At 38.5% G+C, this 22,588-nt stretch overlaps 1 protein-coding gene across 1 annotated transcript in view; it reads right to left on the bottom strand.

Moving 5' to 3' along the window:
* Window positions 1–22,588, bottom strand: part of ANO2 (anoctamin 2) — a 181,565-nt gene that overhangs the window by 35,696 nt on the left and 123,281 nt on the right. Inside the window, exons 15-17 of the mRNA XM_075162780.1 lie at window positions 14,723–14,733; window positions 9,688–9,762; window positions 3,883–4,084 (exon numbers count right to left, since the gene is read on the bottom strand). Of these exons, the coding sequence (XP_075018881.1) occupies window positions 3,883–4,084; window positions 9,688–9,762; window positions 14,723–14,733 (288 nt within the window). The remainder of the gene's footprint in view (window positions 1–3,882; window positions 4,085–9,687; window positions 9,763–14,722; window positions 14,734–22,588) is intronic.

Below are 22,588 nucleotides of genomic sequence, written 5' to 3'. Positions count from 1 at the left end.
CTTTGATAGAAACATTAATAATGACAACATAATGAACTTGATTATCTGATAGGTCTCTGACACCTTATCCCAAGTTGCTCTTGGCTGTCTATCCAATATGCTGATGGCAAAACCCCAACAGATCATGACACCTGGCCTGGACCTGACAATACCTCACTTTTCCCGTCTCTTTCATTGCCTTGCTGAGAGACCTGTGCAGACCACATCACCTTCCTCTACTTCAGGCCACATCTGTGAAACCTTAGCACAGACCTCCTCTGTCATTTACTTTGACATCTATTATATTACTAAATATATAATATAATTAAATACATTTTATTAACATAATATATATATTATTATTCTTATCAATAATAATAATAGATAGAAATAATTATTATATATTTACATGGTTCTCCTACTAGCGATCTGGAGTTTGAAGAAAAAATAATTGGATCTTGATATTCAATTGCATAAAGCTAAAGCAGTAAAAGCGGCTTTAATGTATATAAGCATATGTATATTAATATACATATCAGTTACACAACTGAAATAACAAAGCATTAATATTCTTAATTCATGAATGATGAAAGTAAAGTACAAAGACTTTCATCCAGAAAAAAACACCTTAAAAATCTTCTTAACTTTGTGTGCACTAACCTTTTTTTCTATAATGAGGTTGTTAATGTGCTTAACGCTAAACACAAGACTCAGTACCTTTCTGAATAAGGCATTAAGTGAATTGTTAATTGCCATGCAAAATAAATGCACATTTTTACTAACACTTCTCCATTCACTATATATATTCTACATTTCTAGACTTCTTTAGATAACTTATAAAAATGTGTCTTAAACATTTTCAGTATTCATTACTCTGTTCCCAGATTTATTTCCAATTTCCATGGAAATTTTCTAGCAACAGAACACATAAGTATAAGATAGAAGCTTTTCAAATTGACAGTAGGATCCTCTTTTAAAGTTTCTATATGGCTTAAACTCTTGTATTGCCTTGCTTATCCCGAGCTGTTAACTAACGTGAGAGCAGATAACTTCATTGTGGTGTGTTCTTGACTGAATTTCTGTAGCACAATGGAAGTGTGAAATAACAAGGTAGATCCAGAGCTCTGGCTTTAAGGACCTCATTAAAAATACTGCTGTACTTGTACAGTTTTGTTTTGGGGCACAGTTTGGGTGTTTTGTTTGCTTTGGGTTTTTTTTCTTACAAAAGAAGCATGGTGTTTATTTAGGCACTAAAGAAATAGCAAAACTCTGAGTCCCCACTGCCCAGATTTATTTGTGATACTTTGAACCATATTTTCATAAAAGGTCAACACACAATCTGATGAGCCCTAAGCCATCATTAACCTATACATATAGAAAAGCTTAATTAAACCTTCAAAGGTTTTGAACAATTTGTAGATGACCCCATATGCTGGATAGATCCTCAGAACAACAGCTCAGGGCAACACGAATATCGAGTAACAGCGGTGCAGCCTTTAATTTGAGGGAGAAAAATCCTAGCCTTTGCTTTATGGAGAGCTCCCACAAAGATGAGCTCAGCCTCTGGATGAAAATTTTTACACCATATATGGTTCCAGAGACTCACTCAGCACTTCACTCCCTCCCCACACTCAGATATACTATACCATACCAATAGAGGCATGCATAGAATTTTTCTTCTAGCTAGTGGAGTCTGCTACACAAGAAATGCATCCAGTCAGAATAGTTGCATTAGTAAGAGAGAAAACTCCCCCCCCCCCCAAAACGATACACTCATAATATATGGTTGATTGTGCAGCATGTTACACCAAAATTAGGCAGCTGAAACCTTCCAGGTAGAGAATGAGCTGAGATATCTGTGGCATGGGCCTTAGCTCACTGAAGGAGTTACTGCCTTCATAAGGCACAAACACAAGTAGTTTTGATTTTGTCCCCGTTTGACTGGTTCTTCCTTGACCTGATGGAAGTTACAAGGGAGCAAATGAGCTGTAGGTCAAATCTGACACCACCTGATTACTGAAGATGACCTATTCAACCTGAGAATACCAGGATATAATCTGCACTTTTGCTGGTCTGACCTGTGATAAGGGGACATCACTGCCTCGCTTTGCTGCATCCACAAGAGGTGCGTGGAGTCCTAGTACATCCCATACGAGCTCTTTGTGTCGATTACAACAAAACTACTACTTTTTTCCCCCCAAGCACTGATCCAGCAGGTATTGAGGCAGATCCATTGCTCTGATAACTGCCAGAGAGGAGAAGCCTCACCTTCATCTCTTCCTGCTCTTTCCACACAGCAGTGTCATGCCTTAACAGCTGTGCCCTTTCTTACCTGGGCAGGTGCAGTGGACAGAATTGATCAGGTCACACACAGTTAGCAGCTTGTCAGTTATATGAAAGCTGAAAATCTGGGTACAATTTTGGCCTGGACAGTAAGCCTGAGCTTCCTTATGCCACTAGAACAGAGTTCATTTCTGTAACTCTGCTACATTCTGCCCAAAGCCTGATGCAAAACAGAAATAAACAAACAAATTAACCCCATATGATGACATTTTGTGAAAATTAATTGCTTTGTCTTCATTTCTTTCAAACACTTTATGAATTTAATCTATACTATCAGGCTATCCTGACTGGTAAAACCACAGGACCATATTTCAAAAATTCAGCATTGGACCGCTACTATGACAGCTACAAACCCTTAGTTCATGGTGTTCTTAAAAAAATAGGAATAAAAGAAATGTTTTCACTTGTGACTTTGAAAGTATCTTGAGAAAGTAAGAATAGGACAAGTCTTCAGAGTTCCTAAGGTTTTAATCTGAAGTCTGCTAGCTCCGGCCAGTTTCACATCACTGTAGGTTTTACAGGGAGGGAATCTGCAATTTCAAATGATTGAGTCAGGCTCCAATTGTCAAAAAGTTTCTAATTTGGATGCCTAAATTTAGATGCCCAAAACTGACAGACAGAACACTTGCTACAGCTAAAGACATCTGTGGTTGTTGATTGATTTTTAGTGTTTTGAATAATTGACTTTATGTTCCTAGACTTCGAAGCATCTAGAATTAGAGGTGATGTATAAAAATGTGGGAAACAAAACTTAATGACAGCTACAAGAATCTCATGTTAGGGCCGTATAAGGGGCCCTAACATCTTTGTCCTAATTTATATAACAAAACAAAACCCCAACCTAAACCCCTATTAGCAAACATCTTTGACCTAATGTATATAACAAAACAAAACTCTAGTCTAAACCCCTGTAGTAGTCAAAGGAATGACTCACCTTTAAAAGACTTAAATACATTGCCAGGCTTGTAACAATACGACGACATTAAAAAAAAGAAAAAAAATCCAACCCTTAACAGAAATAGATATTATTATAAAAAAGTCCAGCGCAGACATGCCCCTATAATGGCAAAAACATCTTTTGAGTGGTAAGGACCTGGTAAAAATCACATCAGCAAACTAACATGGTAAGCATTTGCCAGTGTAGCTTTGCCAGAGCCAGCAGCATCTTTGAAACAACCCAATGACTTTCAGTAAACCAAGCTCCTAGAGGTAAAGATATATATCAAAATATATACCAGGTCAAAAATTCTCAACCAGCTCTAGATAAGTGGATCTTGGCACAAAGCCAGTGCAATGCAGAAATAGCAGCTGAGATCCTGTAAATAGCACAGCTGCGTTAACATGGCATTATGGCCAGGCTAATTAGTCCTATTAGTGGCACACTGCATGTTGTGGCTTAGACCCCTAGTTCATAGAGGCATGTCTGAGCATCTTACCCCATAGGCCTGAATATTTTCACTGGCACTTTTCAGTGGGAAATATTCCTATTAGAACCTCCTTGCATAGTCTCGTGTCAATACATGTAATGTACTAACGAGGAATGTGGTGAGATAGTTTTACCAATTTCTGTCAGCCATTTGGCAACAGCTCCATAAATTTCATCAAGTATAAGTATCACAACGAGGTTAATGATGACAGCAGTTGCAGTCACAGTCACTCGAACATTTGACTTGGTTGTCTCATTTGTGCTGAATGACAAAGCTGCTGCTGTTGTGATTCGGTACACAATCACACCAAACACTGCTGAAAACGTCAGCATAATCTGCAAAGAAATGTACAGATGATAGATTAGTTCAAGTTTGATACTAGCATTTAAACAGAAGCTTTGACTGATATGTTGGGTTTGTTCCATGAATTGGCATTGTGTGGTTATTTCTTAGAGCAACAATAATATGAGGATAATCAAATTAAAATGTGAGGACTCAAAACTTTCTAACCGGGACATAATGAAGAAAACGGATGTAGAACTCTGAACTGGCACAACAATTCCTGATGATGTGCATGTTCTCTCCACACATTATTCATGCAGTACTGGTGAAACTCAGGTAGTTCGTGTTCAAATGCCGATATTAAGCAAGGTCTTTTATCTGGTTCAGATGGCTTGGACTGAAAGGCCTACATGCATGTGCAGTCAAGTAAATAGGCTTTACTGGCTAAAACAGCTTCACCTCTGCACAGCATAAGTGGCATCTTACTCTCCAGTTGTGTTTGCTCAACTCTTGCCACAAATAAAAAAAAAAAAAAAACAACAGAAGTTTCCCTTGTTATTATTCTTTTAAGACTGGCCTAAACAGGATTACTAGGGCTTCACTTGACATTTCTGTCCCAGAAATCTGTTGGTATCCTGGCATCCTTCATGGGCTGGCTTTGACCCATGGGATGAGGAAAGTCAGCCCTGCTACTTAAGGTCAAGTTCCCACAAGAAGAATTTTAATTTCACAGGGCTGTGGTATTCTGGTTTCAAAAATCCCCATCCCACAATGAAAAAAAATCAATAAAATAACAATAAAAAACCAGCAAATTTTCATAGCCATGGCAGAAAAGGGGGAGAGGGTACATTTTTCTCTTCCATTTTTGCCTTTAGCAAGAATTCCAATGTACATTCATTATTTTAGGTAAAACACCTTGAGATCCTCAGATGAAAGAGACTACCTAAATGTGAAAGATTAGACTATTGCAATTATTTCAATGGGCCTAGGGGCCCAGATTCATAATGCAGGTTTAAGGAAATTTAACAGTTCTTTTTAATGACCCAGCAATAGTTTATTGAATTCCTGTATACAGAGGAAGGTTGTCTTATGAAAAAGTACTATTGCAAAAGAACTAGAACAAGAATCAGAGCTATATTAAAGGCCAAAGATGAAAACTGGGCACATTTAGTTTTAATGGAGAACTAGTAAAAATACTAAAAAATAACATTTTGGAGAAACTTCTGGAGATATCAGATGAAATTCACAAATATGTTTTGTGAGAAAATAGTAATAAAATGTTAGATCTAGGAAAACATCTAATTTTGACTTTTTAAAGAAATGTTTCATTGATTTTAAATGAAATGTAGGTGAATTATGAGTTTTTGCTTCATGCTAATATTTTTCATTCAAATACTGGTCTAAAGAAAAAAGTCTAAACATAAAACACTTTGAATGAAATCGTTTCAAATGGCATAAAATATTATTTCCTTTCCTTTTGTATTTTTCATCGTGTTGACAAAACAGTTCAATTTGTCTGCCTATTTTTATCTTTTCCTTTTGATTTACCTACCAAACATGCAGACAAAAATCTGATTCATGTTCAACTACCTGCTCAGCTCTTGCTGTGACAGAAGTGGTGCAGGAACACAAAGATCAGAACTTTTACCTAACTTGCCCATTGCAGAAGCGACCACTACAGTAGAGAGTAATACCCCCAATAAAGAGAGAAAACAAAAAAGCACCACCTGGCAGTAATCTATTTCACCTTCCACCTCTACAGTCACCTTAAGCTCTTTTCTTTTTCTTAGTTTGGGTCATAGATTCCTTCCTCATAATCACCTTCCAAATACTCTTTTCCTGTTTCTTTCCCCTGTGGATTTCTTTGAAATTTTTACTGTGATGGTGGACAAGGAAAACCAGCAAAGTAAACTTTTATGGATCATTCTGGAGATGATGAGCTCTCTGGGCCTCCATTGACACCTATCTCCATCACAAGCTTCCACTTAGAAATGATATCTTAACAGTATTGGAAGAAGTCACCAAGGACAGTCATGACTAAACAGAGAAAGAGGAAATTTCAGGTCATGGAAGTGGAATAGCAAACTCTTAAACCTGACCGAATGATTTAAGGGATCCATAGCAAGGAGGAAGATTACTGGAGGATGAGATACTATCAGAGGCTTGCACTATTGCAGCCTTTTCAATTCACGCAGTGCCACAGCAAGATATACAAAGTTACCCAAAAATTATGTTTTATTTGTTTCGAGAACAAAGATATTGGTTTTGCAAAAGCACTAGGGCTTCAGAAACTCCTTTGTTGCCCAGCCGTTTTTAAAAAGCTGCTTAGACACAGATGGAAAAACACTCCTTTAGGAGTCTTCATTATCTGTGCATCCAGCAACAAAAGAAAATTGAGGAGGGCTTGTAGGACTGCACAGTAACTGAGAGCATAGTTCTCACTCCCCAGACAGTCACTGGGAGGAAATGGTTCCTGTACCTTCACAGCATTTCTCGCATTCTTTACAATACCTCTTTTGCCCAAATTCCAGATCAGATGGTCACGTTTCATTCAGGTGCTTACTTTGGGTTTTGTTGTCACTGTCAACTTTTCATCTGGCCAGTTCTATCCCCTACTATGGCAGACAGTTTCTTCACTGAGTATCTAAACTAGTTTGTCAAGGACTGAATTGCTTAGAAACAGATGTGAAAATTGGCTGCAGAAAAGGTCACCTACTGAGCCTGGTATGAATGAAGACAAACAGGAAAGCATACTAGATCTGAGAAGGAAGCTATAAAACCCCGTGGGCTAGACTGATACCTTCATCCAAGTAGGATAACAATTTAGTGTCCAAATAGTTCTTTGGCTCCCCAGTGGGGCTATTCTAGAGTCAAGTATTATGCCATGTGAGTAAGAATAGGGCAATAGGGTCCAAAAGAAGGAACAGGCTAAACTCTTGTGCCATGAAACTAATTGGTTTTCTTCCTTCCTCTGACTGAGCCAAACACAACGAACCCAAAGACAGGCTCCAGTGATGGCATTGCTCCATGCCATCCTGCTGTCCTCCAGCAGCTACCAACGTTTTCATCACATACTCGGAAATCTTTGCCGCAACACGTACCTTCTAAATGTGGAGTTTCTAAACTGTGACATATGTTATTACTAATCACACACAAACCAAACTTGGATATGCCCAGCTGAGCCTAGACCTCCTGCTACCGCTAGTCTTACTGGGCAAAAATAAGACTCATGAACTTCTGTTCTAAAATCCCTGCAAAAGACATTGCTTAAATTAAGGTTGGATCTTCTGCCTCCTCTGCAGTCAAGTGAGGCTTTGTGTACAACAAAAGAACTGTGACCAGATTTTAAAACATCTGTAAATGTGTAAAATAATCCTTGGAATTATTTGGTGGTGTAAAAACATCAAGACCGATTGGGCAAGAGAACCAAATCCAACATTTTTTTTAACTTGCACTTTTAAAGAAACAAACATAATACCTAGCTTAATAAAGACAGAAGAAAAGCCAGAAAGAAAAAAATACAACACAGTTCTTGAAAGAGGATTCACAAAAGTGAAGTACACAAAAGAAGTACGCAAATGAAAAATAAAGAGAAAAGGTTTTACAATAAGAAAACCATTAGCAGCTTCAAGAATCATCAGGGAAAGCATAGCATGTAAAGCTGGGGGAAGGAGGGACAGAACACAACAGCATCATCCTATAGCAACGTAGACATGTTCATGGAAAATACCTATGGGTTTGTGCCGCCAGATTCTTTGGGCCTGGAAAAGGTAGTATTAAGAATTCAACAATCACTTCTGCAGCACTAGAAACTGCAACACGTGCGTATCTGTGTCTGAGTCTTCTATGTCTGTGTGTTGTATATGTGTACACGCACATGTAAATTCAAGATGTCATCACCTATTATGTATGTAGTGCTTACAGCTAAAAAAATTAATCTGTGTGAATAATAATAACTAAATTATTATTTAGTTTCCTCAGTGCAATTCTATTGCACAGGCTGACAGTAAACTTTAGTTTCCAATTCCTGTTTAACTAATCTAGCAGAAAAAAAAGAAACATTACATACAGTAAAGAGTAATCTGCACATGGGAAAGGAGACCTGGCTCTCCCTCATCAAGAGCTGACTTGAATTTCATGCATGGTTTGTAAGTTGTCTCCTGTAGGGGCTTACCTCTTATTAATGCTCAAAATATTCTAAAAAAAACATTGTGGCCACTTCTCCAAATGGTGAAAGCCAGCATAGTTCCACTAGTCACTAACAGAAGTTAAAGAACTGAAGCTCTACATTTTACCTTTATAAATCTCTGAGAAGTTATAGTAAGCAGGGAGTGTAATACATAAGCTATGACTCAGGAAAGCACTTTAAGCTCATGCTTAGGGGAGATTTAAACATGCGGTTAAAGTCAAGAGCACATGTAAGCACCTTGTCTGCAAAAGAATGACTTGTAAAAGCTAAATTGGGGCTATATGCTTAGTCATACTCAGTATACTCTGCTTTAAGCAACGTCCCAACTGATGCCAGTTAGAGGTTCTGTCTAAAAAGCAAATGCTTGGTATGGCCTCAGGACGATAAACTCACTGAAAATGTTCTAAGTACATACATTTATATATATGAATGACACACCTAATATGTACAGAAAAGATACTTAATACACAATACATATATCTTCATAAATATATATGCATATATTTATTAAAATGCAGACATTAATTTGACTTCAATGTGAATATAAAATGTTTTTGATTGTCAGAAAAATAAATTAAATCTTCACAGGACATCTGTTGCAGTATATGTAAATTCCAGTATATTAGAAATACACTTAGGTATTTTAAAATAATTTAGTCCCTAAGTAAATTTCCCATGCCAGATGCTCCTGTGGTGTAAATCAGCATATTTCATTGCCATTTTGTGTTGGCTCTATATGTGAATACATGCTTTCATTCAGTAATTTTTGTAACCGGAGAGATAATGGGATCCTTGACAATATAATTTAAGGTTTATTAACCAGGCTTTCCTATTGCTGTTTACAAAGTCTAGCAGCTTGATGATGTGTTTATGGTCTGTTGGAAATTTCGCTAGGACAGTGGTGTCCACACTTTATAGGTGGCTGACCTGCACACCTTATTCTTGTTCTCAAGTGAGGATTGTATACCATGGTCTTCCCTGACTACGGTATAGTCCACCCCTGAACGTGTGTTGGACACATACTTCTCAGCAACAGATTTATTTCACCTATATGCCATCTATTCAGTAGGCTCAACACTTTGGAACGTCATTCTGACAGAGCACATGCAATACTGTGCACACAAGCAAATACACAGTGGGCTTCCCTTCATCAGATAATGAAGGATGGAGCAGAAACCCTGTGGGAGAGACAGCATCTAGTAACGAGCTGCTGTCATAACAGCAAGTCATCAAGCCAACAGCTGTCTCATAAGCAGCCTTTGGAAAAAGAGAATAAAGCTGGAGGTAGGCATTGAGCTCTATGAGTCTTCCAAGTAGGGGACATATTTCTCACAAACTGTAGGTTATAACCCTAGCTTTCTTCAAATTTTTAGCATCTTTGAGAACACTAATTCAGGATTCCACTCAAGATGTTCATTGCAAAGTTTCTCACACCTAATAAATGTGCAGAAAAGCAGATTATATTACCATAAATAAAATCAGTCCAAAGTTTGCTGCATATCCAGGCACACGGTCATTCCATGTCAGCTTCTCCTTTTCATCCTATGACAAAACACAAAGATAAAATAACAGACATTACAGAACTGTACAATAGCAAATATTAGAGTTAGTAAGATCTGTTATTGAAAAACATTCTCAATTCCCCTAAACCTGTTGTAATTTTGAAGATGGTTATAAGATTTAGAACACTGATGTTTTAAAGCTGACTAATTTAAGAGAAAAAGGAGTAAAAGGGTGAATAAGAGATATAGAAAATATCTGCAAAAATCAGAAAATATCACATGTAACTATGGTTTTAATATTTGAAAATATGTATTCAGCTCTTACTAAATCTCATAATATCAGGAGAAAGCCCTGACATTCTCCTTAATTTACATTTAGGCAAAGCAAGATTCAACCATTTATTTTTAATTGCTTCTTGTAAAACTTCAGAAGAATAGTACTTGAGACAGAAATCATGAAAAGAATGCTTACTACCATTGAACCCAGATTTTTTGTCTAATGGTTACCTTAGCCAAATGTGGCCCCTAAGGTAGCTCTTGCAAAGACACCCCAGTCCTTCCTCTGGTACTTGGTCTATAGAAGAGAGAAACTACAAAGGCAAGCCCCCTCTGTGATCTCTGCTGCCAACCTCGTTTTCTTCATGTGCAAACAGCATCTCTCTCTTCATTGCATAATTTAAAGCAACTGTGATCAGTGAAATCTAGTATGCTTTTACTCTCCCCACACAAACCTAACTCCCTCTCTAGCAACGTGTACATCTAAAAAAGATATTTGAAAGTGGATATATATAAGAAATATGATTCCCTCCTCTCAAAATAGGTTTCTTAAAATAATAATAAGGTCATTACTTTGTTTAAGTTAAACTAAAACTATATAATCAAATTAACTAAGGACACAGAGCCAGCTGCTGTTTGCATTTCTGTGAACCACCGCTGCTATCCCATGAACTAGTACTTCACTTACACTGGAGTTAACCTGGAGTTATTCCGAATTTAAATGACTTTAAATCAGATTAGAATTCAGGTCAAAGGTTTCAAATAAACCATTTCTAAGGCACAATTGTCCTCAGATAAAAATAAATATCTGGGAGTATTATGCCTTTGTAAAAGGCTTTCCCAAAGTAGCACTAGGAATACAGTATATGCTCCAAGTGCAGAAATGCAGCCGTGAATTTTCTCATGGAGTTTACTGGGATGCGGAATTAGACCAAAGACATGATCCTGCCTACACATCCATTGCCATTGTGGTGGTGCCTCGAACACTGTGGGAGGTAGTTATTACTCAGCATCTCCTCTTCTCAGCTCAGCTGTTCGAACAGACAAGTTAAGCTTGTCTCCTTTGGGAGAATGCTGGCAGGACTGGGCCATAGCAAACCCAAGCAGAAGCACAAATAATTTGGCCCAATGCATGCAGTACATAAATACTCCATACAGTACATAAATGGAGTCCATCATTTAGCTGGAAGGCTACTTTAAAAAGCATTTATGTGAAAGCACAGATGCATTTAATTTCATTTTGGCTATTACCACTCAGCAAATATACAGGACGTAAAGAAGGTCTAAGTGATTATCCTCCAAGAAGGCCTGAAGGACACCATGTCTAACAATTTCACTAGGGGAAAAACAGTAAAGAAGTAAAACAGCAGAATGAGTTAATGCTAGCCAGAGCACTTAAAGGAAAGAAGAAAATCTTTTATAATCATACTGAGGTGGAAAGATAAAATTGTGATTTATACAAAAAGGGCCAGGAAGAGGCAAAAAAGACCAAGAAAATTATTTCAAAAAACTCTCTACCAGTAAGAATTTTGGAAAATAAAAAGTCATAATATCAAGATCAAACTTTCACATATCATGAATCATGCTCTCCAAATCCCAAGTGGCAAAGTGATAAGGTTTTTCATGTTTGGGGTTTTTTTGTTCAGTATTTCTGGTAATGTAAGACATTTACTGTATTTTGAAACATCAGCCAGGATTCTGACATGATCTACTGGCTTTCAAAGTCAAGAAAAAAATCACATGCTCGAAGACTCCCGATAACACCTCAGCAATTTACAAAACTGAGAAATCAGGGAATACCTTAAGAAACAGTTGTCCATTATGAAAAAGAAATAGCTATTTGCCCTGTTTGGCAGACATCCCCCCCCCCCCTTTTTTTTTTTTTTAGTAAAATAGAACTGGATAGTTACAGGAAAGAAGAATAAAAACTAGGAAAATTGAGCGATGATTGACATGTGCTTTCAGAGATTAATATCAGAAGCTAAGGTGTGCCTAAACCTACATTTTTAGGCATTAAGAGACGTTAGGATTAATCCATTTAAGGGTCCCAATTTCAGGAGAGTTTAAGGATTGCAGTTATTAGTGTGTTTGCCCTCTTTAATCTCAGCATGTGCGTTAAGAATGCAGAGGCGTCTAGCATCACCCGTCATTTTGGAAGCCCTAGCTTTAGCACCTGAATACTTGTTTTACATAAATCATTGTTTTTCAAAAGCACTTTGTGCCTGATGAGTTCAATAAAATAAGTTCCTGGAATAAAGATTTAGAAGCATAACTGATTCTTAAAATTTCAATTTATTACTGGGAATAACTAAATTAAATATGGACTGACTCCAAAAAAAATTACCTTGCTGAACAGGACAAAAATAGTCCTTTCTCTTGTGGTGGGTTGACCTTGGCTGGCTGCCAGATGCCCACCCAGCTGCTCTCACACTCTCCCTCCTCAACAGAATGGGGAGAGAAATTAAGATGTAAAAGCTTGTGAGTTGAGGTAAAGACAGGAAGATAACTTACCAATTGCTATCATGGGCAAACCAGACTTGACTTGGGGAAAATTAATTTAATTTATCACTATTTAAAATAGTTTTGGAAGGTGAAAAATAAAAACAAAACTAAAAACTTCTTCCACTTCACCTCCCTCCCAACTCCTTCCCAGGGCCAAGTTCAGTCCTTCATTCCTGACTCCTGTACTTCCCTCCCCGAGTGGTGCAGGAGGATGGGGAATAGTGGGTTATGGGGTCAGTCCATAACAGCTCCTCTCTGGTGCTCCTTCCTCCTTCCTCTGCTCCAGTGTGGGTCCCTTCACGGGCTGCAGTCCTTCAGGATAAACCTGCTCCACTGTGGTCTCTCCATGGGCTGCAGTTCCTTCAGGAAATACCCACCTGCTCCGGCATGGGGTCCTCCACAGGCTGCAGTGTGGGTATCTGCCCCATGGGGGCCCTCTCCATGGGTTGCAGGGAAATAGCTGCTTCACTGTGGTCTCTCCAGGGGTGGCACGGGAATCTCTGCTCAGGCACCTTGAGCTCCTCTTCCCCTCCTCTGGCTGTTATTTTGGTGCTCACAGGGTTGTTTCTCACACTTTTTCCCCTCTCTCCTCGCTGCCAGGCAGCATTTTACCCTTTCTTACACACGCTTTCCCAGAAGTGCCACCATCTTGCCAAGGGGCTCAGCTGTGCCCTGCAGTGAGTCTGTTGGAGCCGTCCCGGCCTCTCCTCACAGAAGCCACCCCGGCAGCCACCGCTACCAGTGCCTGGGCACCAGCACCCAGTACCTCTATGGTGTTGGTGCAACGGCATAAGGAAAATCACGTTTGCTTTTGAACACTGAACAAGGCAATGCAGGCTGAACAGAGCTCAGTGGAGTGACAGACACTTTGGCAGTGCTTTCCCAATCTCTTCTTGCAATGAATAACACAAAGGGGGAAATTAGAAAGAGGAGAGAGGAAAGGGTGTGCATGGAAAAAGACAAGTGGATAAAGGAAGGAAGAGAGGATCAGTATGTCATCTAGTCAGCTTTCTCTTTCATGCATGTACTTCCTTTAACCTTAGGTGACTTTGCCATGAGTTTGCCATCCTCTGTAGCACTTAGCCAAAGGGAGATCTGAACAACATGCCTGAGTTGCTATGCTATTATGAGAAGAAAGAAAAAGCTGGATGAAAATATTACTGAGTTGCTTAGACAGCATACATGGCACAAACCAAATTCTGAAATTTAAATCAATATAGTAGGCAGCTGAAAGCTACTTTCTATTACGGCTCTTGCTAAGAAAACCAAATCTGTAAATTCACTTGGTATTTTCTATCGCACCTGATTCTACTCTCTGGCAATAGTGCCATCTAGCCGCTGAAAGACTGTACTGTGAGGTATCAAGAACACCTTGTCTGCAATCAAAATATTACACTTGAACACTGCAGCACGTGTGGTTTATTCTAAGTTAGTGGAATTCATTCGTAGATTTTTCATAGGATATGGCACATAGCCCATTATAATCAATAACATGCATTACAGAACATAGCCTAGATTTTAGACAGGGGTAGGAAAGCTTTTCTGAAGGTTGATGAAAATTCAGGCAAGCAGGAAGGGAATCTATCTGGAGCAGTCCAAGAGATGTATGCATTTATTGACATAACAGGACGAAACTGATCATCTGAAGAACAATCTCAATGACAGATATGTTACACTGTGGAATATCCCCCAAAAGAAACTGTATTGCAGGGAAATATTTACATGCAGACAGAAAACCTCACGATAGAGATTATATTTTCGTGGTGGACAAGACAAACTAAAACATATATTTTAAAATCTTTCTTTCAGCTTCTTTAAATATAGTGATGTATTTGCAATTGTATTGGAGGAAAAAATAGTTGTTGTTCTGGGTGTAGTGATGTGTTCCTGTTTTAATATTTAATGTGGTGTTGAATGTGCTCCATGCAGGAATACAATTCTTTCCTATTAGAAAATAAAAAATAAAATTAAAAAAAATCAGAAAAGAAAAAAAAAATTGAGCACCATCTAGGTTTTGCTGGATGGTTTATTTCCTTATAAGTTACCTAACATGGCAAAGATCCAACATTCTTGCCCCTCACTACAAGAAGGACATGGAGGTGCTGGAGCGTGTCCAGAGGAGGGCAACGAAGCTGGTGGAGGGCCTGAAGCACAAGCCTTATGAGGAGCGGCTGAGGGAACTGGGGTTGTTTAGCCTGGAGAAGAGGAGGCTGAAGGGAAACCTCATCGCGCTCTACAACTACCTGAAAGGAGGTTGTAGCGAGGTGGGTGTTGGTCTCTTCTGCCAAGTAACTAGCAATAGGACAAGAGGAAATGGCCTCAAGTTGTACCAAGGGAGGTTTAGATTGAACATTAGGAGAAATTTCTTTACTGAAAGAGTGGTCAGGCCTTGGAACAGGCTGCCCAGGGAAGTGGTGGAGTCACCATCCCTGGAGGTATTTAAAAGACGTGTAGATGAGGCCCTTAGGGACATGGTGTAGTGGGCATGGTGTGTTGGGTTGACGGTTGGACACGATGATCTTAGAGGTCTTTTCCAACCTGTATGATTCTATGATTCTACGATTCTATGATTCTATGTGCAGGTCTGCATCCTCAGGTGGGCCTCTGAGCTGTGGAAACCTGGAAATATACTGCACTTGGACAGCACCAAGTGGCTTTGTGAAAACAGTTCTATGTTACTCTGTGAATTAAACCACAGCCAGTTTGCTCAGATCACAAGTATTTCAGTTATTTATTTATATTTTCCCACAAGAGAACACCTTCTCAAAGCAGGTGTTTCTAACCATCGGCCATGCCAGCTCAACCTGCACTTGGGGAGTAAAGCAACATACTTTCTCTCTTCTGCATCCTGCTTTGTAACTTCAGTTCTGAAATTCAGGCTTTTCGGAGTGGTTGCACCTGGGCAACCCCAATGACTTCACTGGACTTGCACAGAGCTGCAATAATTGACTGGAACTTAGTAAAAGATGCTCAGGGAAGAACAGAATTCAGGACCCCTCTCTTTTGGCTTCCTAAGGTCTTGCACAGCTAGCAAGAGCAGAAAGCTGCAAAATTATATTTCCGATGACAAAATCCAGAAGTTCATCTCTAAGTATGTCCAGGAAGCATCAAAAAAGTAAACGCCATTTTTATAACTGCATTTTTCTTAGTAGAAACAAAAGCTTTAATTTGTGTAAAAACTGTGCTGTCCAAATGAGCATCTAGAAATAAGAATTGTGGTATCAAATACAGTTCTTCTGTATTTGAGTAATACCCAAAATATTCCATGTGTATTGCAGGCTCAAGACAAGGAATGAAATGAGCTTCTTCTGAAATAAAGTGTCCCTATAACTTTACTTTATGAAATAAAAGAAAGGGCACAAAATAAGTTAAAGGCTAGCATAAAGAAAAGGATACTTCAGAGATATTCAGAGGTTAAAAGAAGTTAAGAGCCAGAAAAAGCCTGCAGCACAGGCAGTTTTGGAAGACAGTTGATTTCAGGCGACACAAATGGAGGCACAATCAAGGCACATTAGCATTTCTGGATCTTGCAGTGGCCCACGGTGGTAGTTACAGCTAAGAAGCTCTTCGGACAAGTTCATGGGACTGTTCCAGCCGGTATTAGGGGCCACTGGCCCTCAAACTTCTAAGAGGAAAGACAAAACCACTGCCACCCTGGACATCTGCCAACGCCTGTGTCTATCCCAGTCTGAATCTGTCCCTAGGAGTTCTACCTTCACACTCCCACAGAATCTGAAAGAGCTTTTGGTTTAAAACTCATTAAAAGAGAGAACAGCATTTTCTACTCGCTTAGAAAGCAGTCAGGGCATTTTAACGGTAAAGATGGCTCTGTTTTGTGAGCAATGTTCTGTTTCAGGCTTGCACATGGAAAATGAACTGCCAGGACTCATTTGGAGCCAGCTGAAGGACTGCAAAACTTTTAATTAAAAACTTTTTGCTGTCTTTGAAACATGCAGAATAGCACAGACACTCCGATAGCTTTCAGTGGAGTTTAATGGACACACTCTAAATCATTTGCAGAAGCAATGCAGAATAGAGAGCTATGAGAAGTGTGTGCAAGGCTCAGTACTAGGATCATGGAAATTAATGGAATTTAAGGTCAAGCAAGGTTATTGTTAACCATCCAGTCTTGGTCTCCTTTGTAACTACAGAACTTCCTTGAGGTGACTTTTCTATAAGGCTAATAAATGTGTTTTAACTAACATTCTTTTTAGAGGAACATCTAATCACAGCTTGAGCATTTCTGTAATGAACAGTCAGTCACAAGCCTGATTAGGTCATTCCAGTTGCTAGTTATCTTAGCTATTGAAAATGTATGGCTTATTTCCAGGCTGAATTTACCTATCTGCATCTTCCAGTCTTGGCATTTTGCTGCAACTTTGTCAGTTAAGAGCATCTACTGGCAGATTTTTCAGTTTGGTTGTAGGTTCTCATAGACTGTGATCAGGCCACCGTTTGGCTTTTCTGCTAGCTTAGACCACTCAGTCAGAACGGGAACAATCTGTCAAGCCCACAGCTGTGTTTTTTCCCCTGCAATGTGATTGGAAACAAATCTCCCACAGGCTACAACCCTGACATAGGCCACTCACTTGGCCTTTCACATAACAAGGCTTATGAAAGCATGTGTGAATAGCCAAGTCCCTGTACCTCAAGATACATGCATGCACATCCCTTCCACAGGACCAGACATATGATGTGATGGTTACTGTTAGGTGAGGCTTATACTTCCAGGCATGGAGCACAAGGAAGCCTGGCAGAAAAAAAGACACCAGCCTCTTCTCTGTCAACAGAGGCACTGGCAGAATGGAGGAAAGGATCTGCTAATCCAAGTACTTTCTAGTCCTTATCAGTCTTAACACTATATTCTGAACTTTCTCAAAGTATGTGTATATATGTGTATGTGTATTTATATACCACTTGACATTTATACACACACACAGAGAAGTGTGCATGTATATCACATGTATGCAATGAATACCTTGACAAAAACTAGCTCTGATTATTAAATTAGAACTGAGATATGAGCTACAGTTCATAGATGAAATCTATTATCACAGTTCTCCAAGGCACGGTGAATGTGGCCATTTGCCCATCCATGCCAGTACTGCTGGAATAAGGGTAAGCTGCAACATGCCAATAAGTTTTCTTACTGATTTTCCCTCTGCACTAACAGCATGTACCTAGACTGTATCAGGAGATAACTATTAGCTGTAGGGTATGTAGACAGGTAGGGTCAGAAGATCTCAAAATTGCATACACACATGACAATGTTACTGAAAATTCTACCTTTATTTCAAAGACAAAAAACTAATGTTCCTTGCAGTAGTTTCAGGGGAATATTTCAGGCTACTTCATTTACTTAGAAATAATGACAAAAGGCTGGAGGTCTGCTATCACTGTAATTTAAATTTGTAAAGCTAGACTTGGTTAATTTAATACACTGTAGTTTATTCAGAAATAAAAATGGTTCCTTTCTCTGCAGTATTTAAAACTTATTTTGCCTTTGATACTCATCTTAATGCATCTAGTGCATTGTAGCATATTGCAATCATTATTGTGTAAATGGCATTAAAGGTGCTTAGTCTTTATATCACTGTTTAAAATCAACTTCCTGATATTTACATACGGTTCAAGTGAAAAGTGGCAGCACTTCTTTTTTTACAATGACAGTTTAACATATGGCTTTACAAGTATGAATTATTTATGTAAACTTGAAGCCATTCAGAACATTACCAGAAAAACACTATAATTTACGCAAACAATAGGGTTACATCTGTAGTCATAAATATTCATTGTTTATCAATGCTCTTTGTAGATGATTAATAAATCATAATGAGTCTGATCCTGAGAAGGCAAAGGGCCAGATGTACAAATACACTTCGACATCTGGTGGGATTTCCAAAGCAACTGACTGACAGCGGTACACAAGTCTCTCGTAGTAGGGAAGATGGTAGTGGAATGCAAATTAAGTTCATGTCACCTGCTTAATTATTTTTTTTTTAGTGTAACTCCTGAACTTTCTCAAAGAAGGTAAAGGAATGCCACATAGCTTTAAAATATGCTTATATAAATACAGTCATGCATAAGGAAGACAGATTCTGAACCAGACATGTGCCTACTTTAATTTGTGTGATTAGATCAATTCAATACACTTTGATATTGACTAGACACGGACCTATTGGGCACATTAAACAAAGGGAGAACAAGGTGAGTTTCAAAGTCTGGCTTTAGGAAAAAAATCAATTATCAGCAATACTCACTACCTTACATTGTCCTGCAGTTAACTGGATTTGCAACCACTTTGTATCCTGAAATCCAGAGCACCATTACTCTAATAGTCAATCTGGTTTCACACTTCCTCATGTAAACTGTGAACATATGATGGAGAAGTTAATGGAATAATAAATGCAGCACATTTTAAAACAATGTATCCAGTGTAATTTTTCAGAAAAAAGGAGGCTTTTTACCAGTTCCCATAATTCAGTACCATTTTAACATTGGCAGTGAGCTTAAAAGTTTCTCTCTGTAAATTATTTTAAGTATAGGACTATCTTTTCTATGTAGGTGCTTTTAAAAGGTGTCGGTTACACAATCAAATACCCAACTACTTGCAGTATTTCTCCCTAGAATATAAAAAGGTCCAAAATTATGTTATCTTTTGTAACTTCAAGTCTATTTGCCTCAGACAGATAACAGTTTACCTGAAATTTATCTGTAAAATCACTCATTTAGTCACTGTTATACACTTTAATATAAGCAACTTGGGCCCAATGGAACTAAGCCAGTTGGCAATTTTGCAATTTTCAAAGCTCGAATTACAATTCTTTATGTGGGAGTCTCTTAGCAACATTTAATAGTCTTGTTACTTCTCTAAACTACATGTATTAGTTCCCTTAATGTGAAGCAAACATAATTAAAAAATTTAACTGAGCATATGATTTCAGTTCTGCATGAGATGTATTTGGTGCCAGACTCTGAGGAAAGATGTCCTTTCTATGTTTCCTTGAAGCTTGTCTGGCCCAAATTTGGGCCAGTGTCCTAGCTTGAAGAATCTAGGCTGAAATTCTTGCTCCTGTGAAATCAATCGCAAAAGTCCCAGTGACTTCAATAAAGCAGAATCTCACCCCAAGGCTTTGGCATTGCACACTTAAAATCAGATTCTCCATTGTCTTACACCATGTGAAGTCACTTATCTCCACACAAAGTGGGAGAAAAAGGCATGCAACACATTATCGGTTTCCTTTCTTTGCAATTTCAAATTTAGCTTACACAAACTGTGAATGATCACACCAACAGCAGAGGAGAGTGACATGGTATAAATTTTAGTAACATTTTTAAGTTGGTAATGAAATGTTTGAGAAGCAGGGAAAGAATTAAAAGGGGATGTGGCTATGCTAGATTCTTTCCCTGACTCCAGAGCATTTATTACCAGCTGTAAAATGTTAATTGAGTTTGTATTTTAACATTTGAATATGCTATAAAAATTGACACTCGATTGCACACAATCTACAAACATGTGTTGCATGCCTTTTTCTCTCCAAAATGTAAATTCAATGATAAACTTATTTTTGTAAATTATATACATTTTTGACACTATAAAATTGGCAGTCACTTCTCATGAAATAGAATATTTCCCAGTGCTCCCAAAGTTTTAAACCACCAAATCACAATGCCTGGTCACTTGATTTTTTGATGTCGGTTTTTTTTTTCTTTTTCAACGCAAGGGGGTAGAGATATTAGACCAAAGCTGACAAGCACATCTTAACTGCTTTCCACTAAGCCAACAACAACTTCATACAAAGTTGTTTAGATCTCCCAGATCTAAATATAAGATGGAGAGCAAAAGTTCCTAGCACTCTAATTCCAAATTCTTTCTGATTTCCAAACACGGAAATTATAACTACCCATACACTAGGCTGAATTAGGTAATATTTATTCAAGTTGTATATATGTGCTAAAACTGTATAGAAAACGCATAAAGATCTCCAGGGAGCTCCTTCCCACCAGCATCCCAGATCATTTGCCTTTTTTTTTTCTTTAAGAAATAGTTATGTTGGTAGTTGGCAGTAAAATGTAGATCTATTGAAAGTTGCCTTGAAATGCCCCAGTCGGATTTAATATAAAACAAGTTGGCAAAATTGGAAACAGTAGGAATCAATGTTTCACATTTCATTCTCTTGAAAATGCTTGTCTGATTCTTTCCTATTGTTAACAAAAATGGAGTAGATATATCAGCAAAATAAATTTCTGTAGTCCCATACCAGAAAAATGTTGGAAGTAGTGGCAATCTATACATGAAACTGTAATGTAGTATCTAGTCAGAGATCAGTATACTGTTTGTCCTATATTTAACATAGCAATGGCTGAAAGTCATGTCAATTGAATTTGGAGATGATACTAAATTAGGAGAGGTTGTGAATAGTGAAGAGGACAGAGACTTAAATACTGGGCTGTTGAGAAGTCAGAAATACAAGCATGAAATAGAATGAGATTCAAGCAGAACAAATTAAGGCTGATACAACTAGGAAAATAATTAGAAACAGCAATAATGCTCAGCAAAGAAAAAAGTGATATTAAATAGATTCTTGGAGAGCAATGAGTTACTGTATGAAAATGAATCTGGACAGAATAGAAATGGTGGTAATTTATACTTGGGTCATCCTCACAGGTAGTGAAGAGATGAATGTTTTAAAGCATGCACAATCTGCATGGAAGTAAATTCAACATACTTGAATTCCACAGAGCGAACTAAGTGAGCGGCATGCAAAAAATCAGCTCTCTAATGCATTGGGAAAAGAAGAAGTCTGGTATTCACATATAGCAAGGGATGAGGTGGCATTTATGGCACTTGTTTACACACAGGAGAGACCAAGAATAGTATGGGTACATAAATACCATTGGGTGAGCACAGACCTGAGCTGACCCTACCTGTGCTATTTCTAGAACTACAGAAAAGATCCCCAAGATGACTGGATATGAGGCCACCAAGAGAACCTCTGGAAAGAGTCATGAGTTGAATAGGGTGATTTGGGATGCTCCATTTCCCCTCAGAAATTTGCTCAAAGTCCCCATACTAAGAAGATTTTCTGAACTTCTGTTGTTGTCACAGAAAGTGGACAAGATCCTGTCACTAAGATTACTCATAAACTGGGTCATTTAGCTAAGCTGTGGGAACAGGGACAGAAATACTTAGGAGAAATAGACACCTTCCACACAGAAGAATGTAACGCTGCCACATAAACAATGCTTATCTACATCTCTTCCTATTTTGACGCTGTCCTGACTACATCCCAAAGACCACAAAGCGTTCAGAGTGATATGGAATCTTGCATTTAAGCCCTATGTTATAACCAAATTTCAACAAAAGTTAAGCAACAGTTTCTCTGGAAAACAGCATTCAGTTTGAAGTCATCGATGTAGTATTTCCTCAAAGTTCCCAGAAATATGCAGACTGATCCTCTCATTTGCTGCAACTACTTTGCACTGGACTGCTGGAAGACTTTCAAGGTAGGCTCTGTCCAAGGGAGAATTGCAGGGATTTGTTGGGAATCCTCTGTTGACACAAATATGATATAAAGGCTTCTATTACATGTCCCATTTCTCTGACTAGCATATGATATGTGGCTGAAATTAAGGTCACAGATATGGTGGCCTATGCCACCTACATTGCTGGTTTGTCTTTGGACGAAGTTTCAGTTAAGTGGCCTGTGATTTGGGCAACCAGAGCTGTGACAGGCATTCATTGAAATGTTGGAGCTTCATATTATCATTACATACACACACACACAAAAGTTATGTTCCCCAATAAGACAAAATAGTACCAAAATAAACAGTCTCCTCAAATTGTCTCATTCTGTAGTATAGTCAGCCTCTGAATATCCCATTCAATCGTGAGTTAATGGGAGGAAAGGTAGTACAGGGGCAGAAGAGAACTTGTGTAGGGACCTCGCACTCGTGTTTCATTACACGTGCCTGGCCTCTTTCAAAAGGCAAAGGGCATGTTTGTTTTTCACCCTGATAGAACATGCCTTGTTCACTGGTACACCTGCAGAGACAAGGGAAGGAGGAACAAAGATCTTTGGAATCTA

The sequence above is a fragment of the Calonectris borealis genome, chromosome 1 (assembly GCF_964195595.1).
Source record: "Calonectris borealis chromosome 1, bCalBor7.hap1.2, whole genome shotgun sequence".
NCBI classification, from domain to species: Eukaryota; Metazoa; Chordata; class Aves; order Procellariiformes; family Procellariidae; genus Calonectris; species Calonectris borealis.
This window is presented reverse-complemented; position numbering and strand designations above follow the sequence as displayed.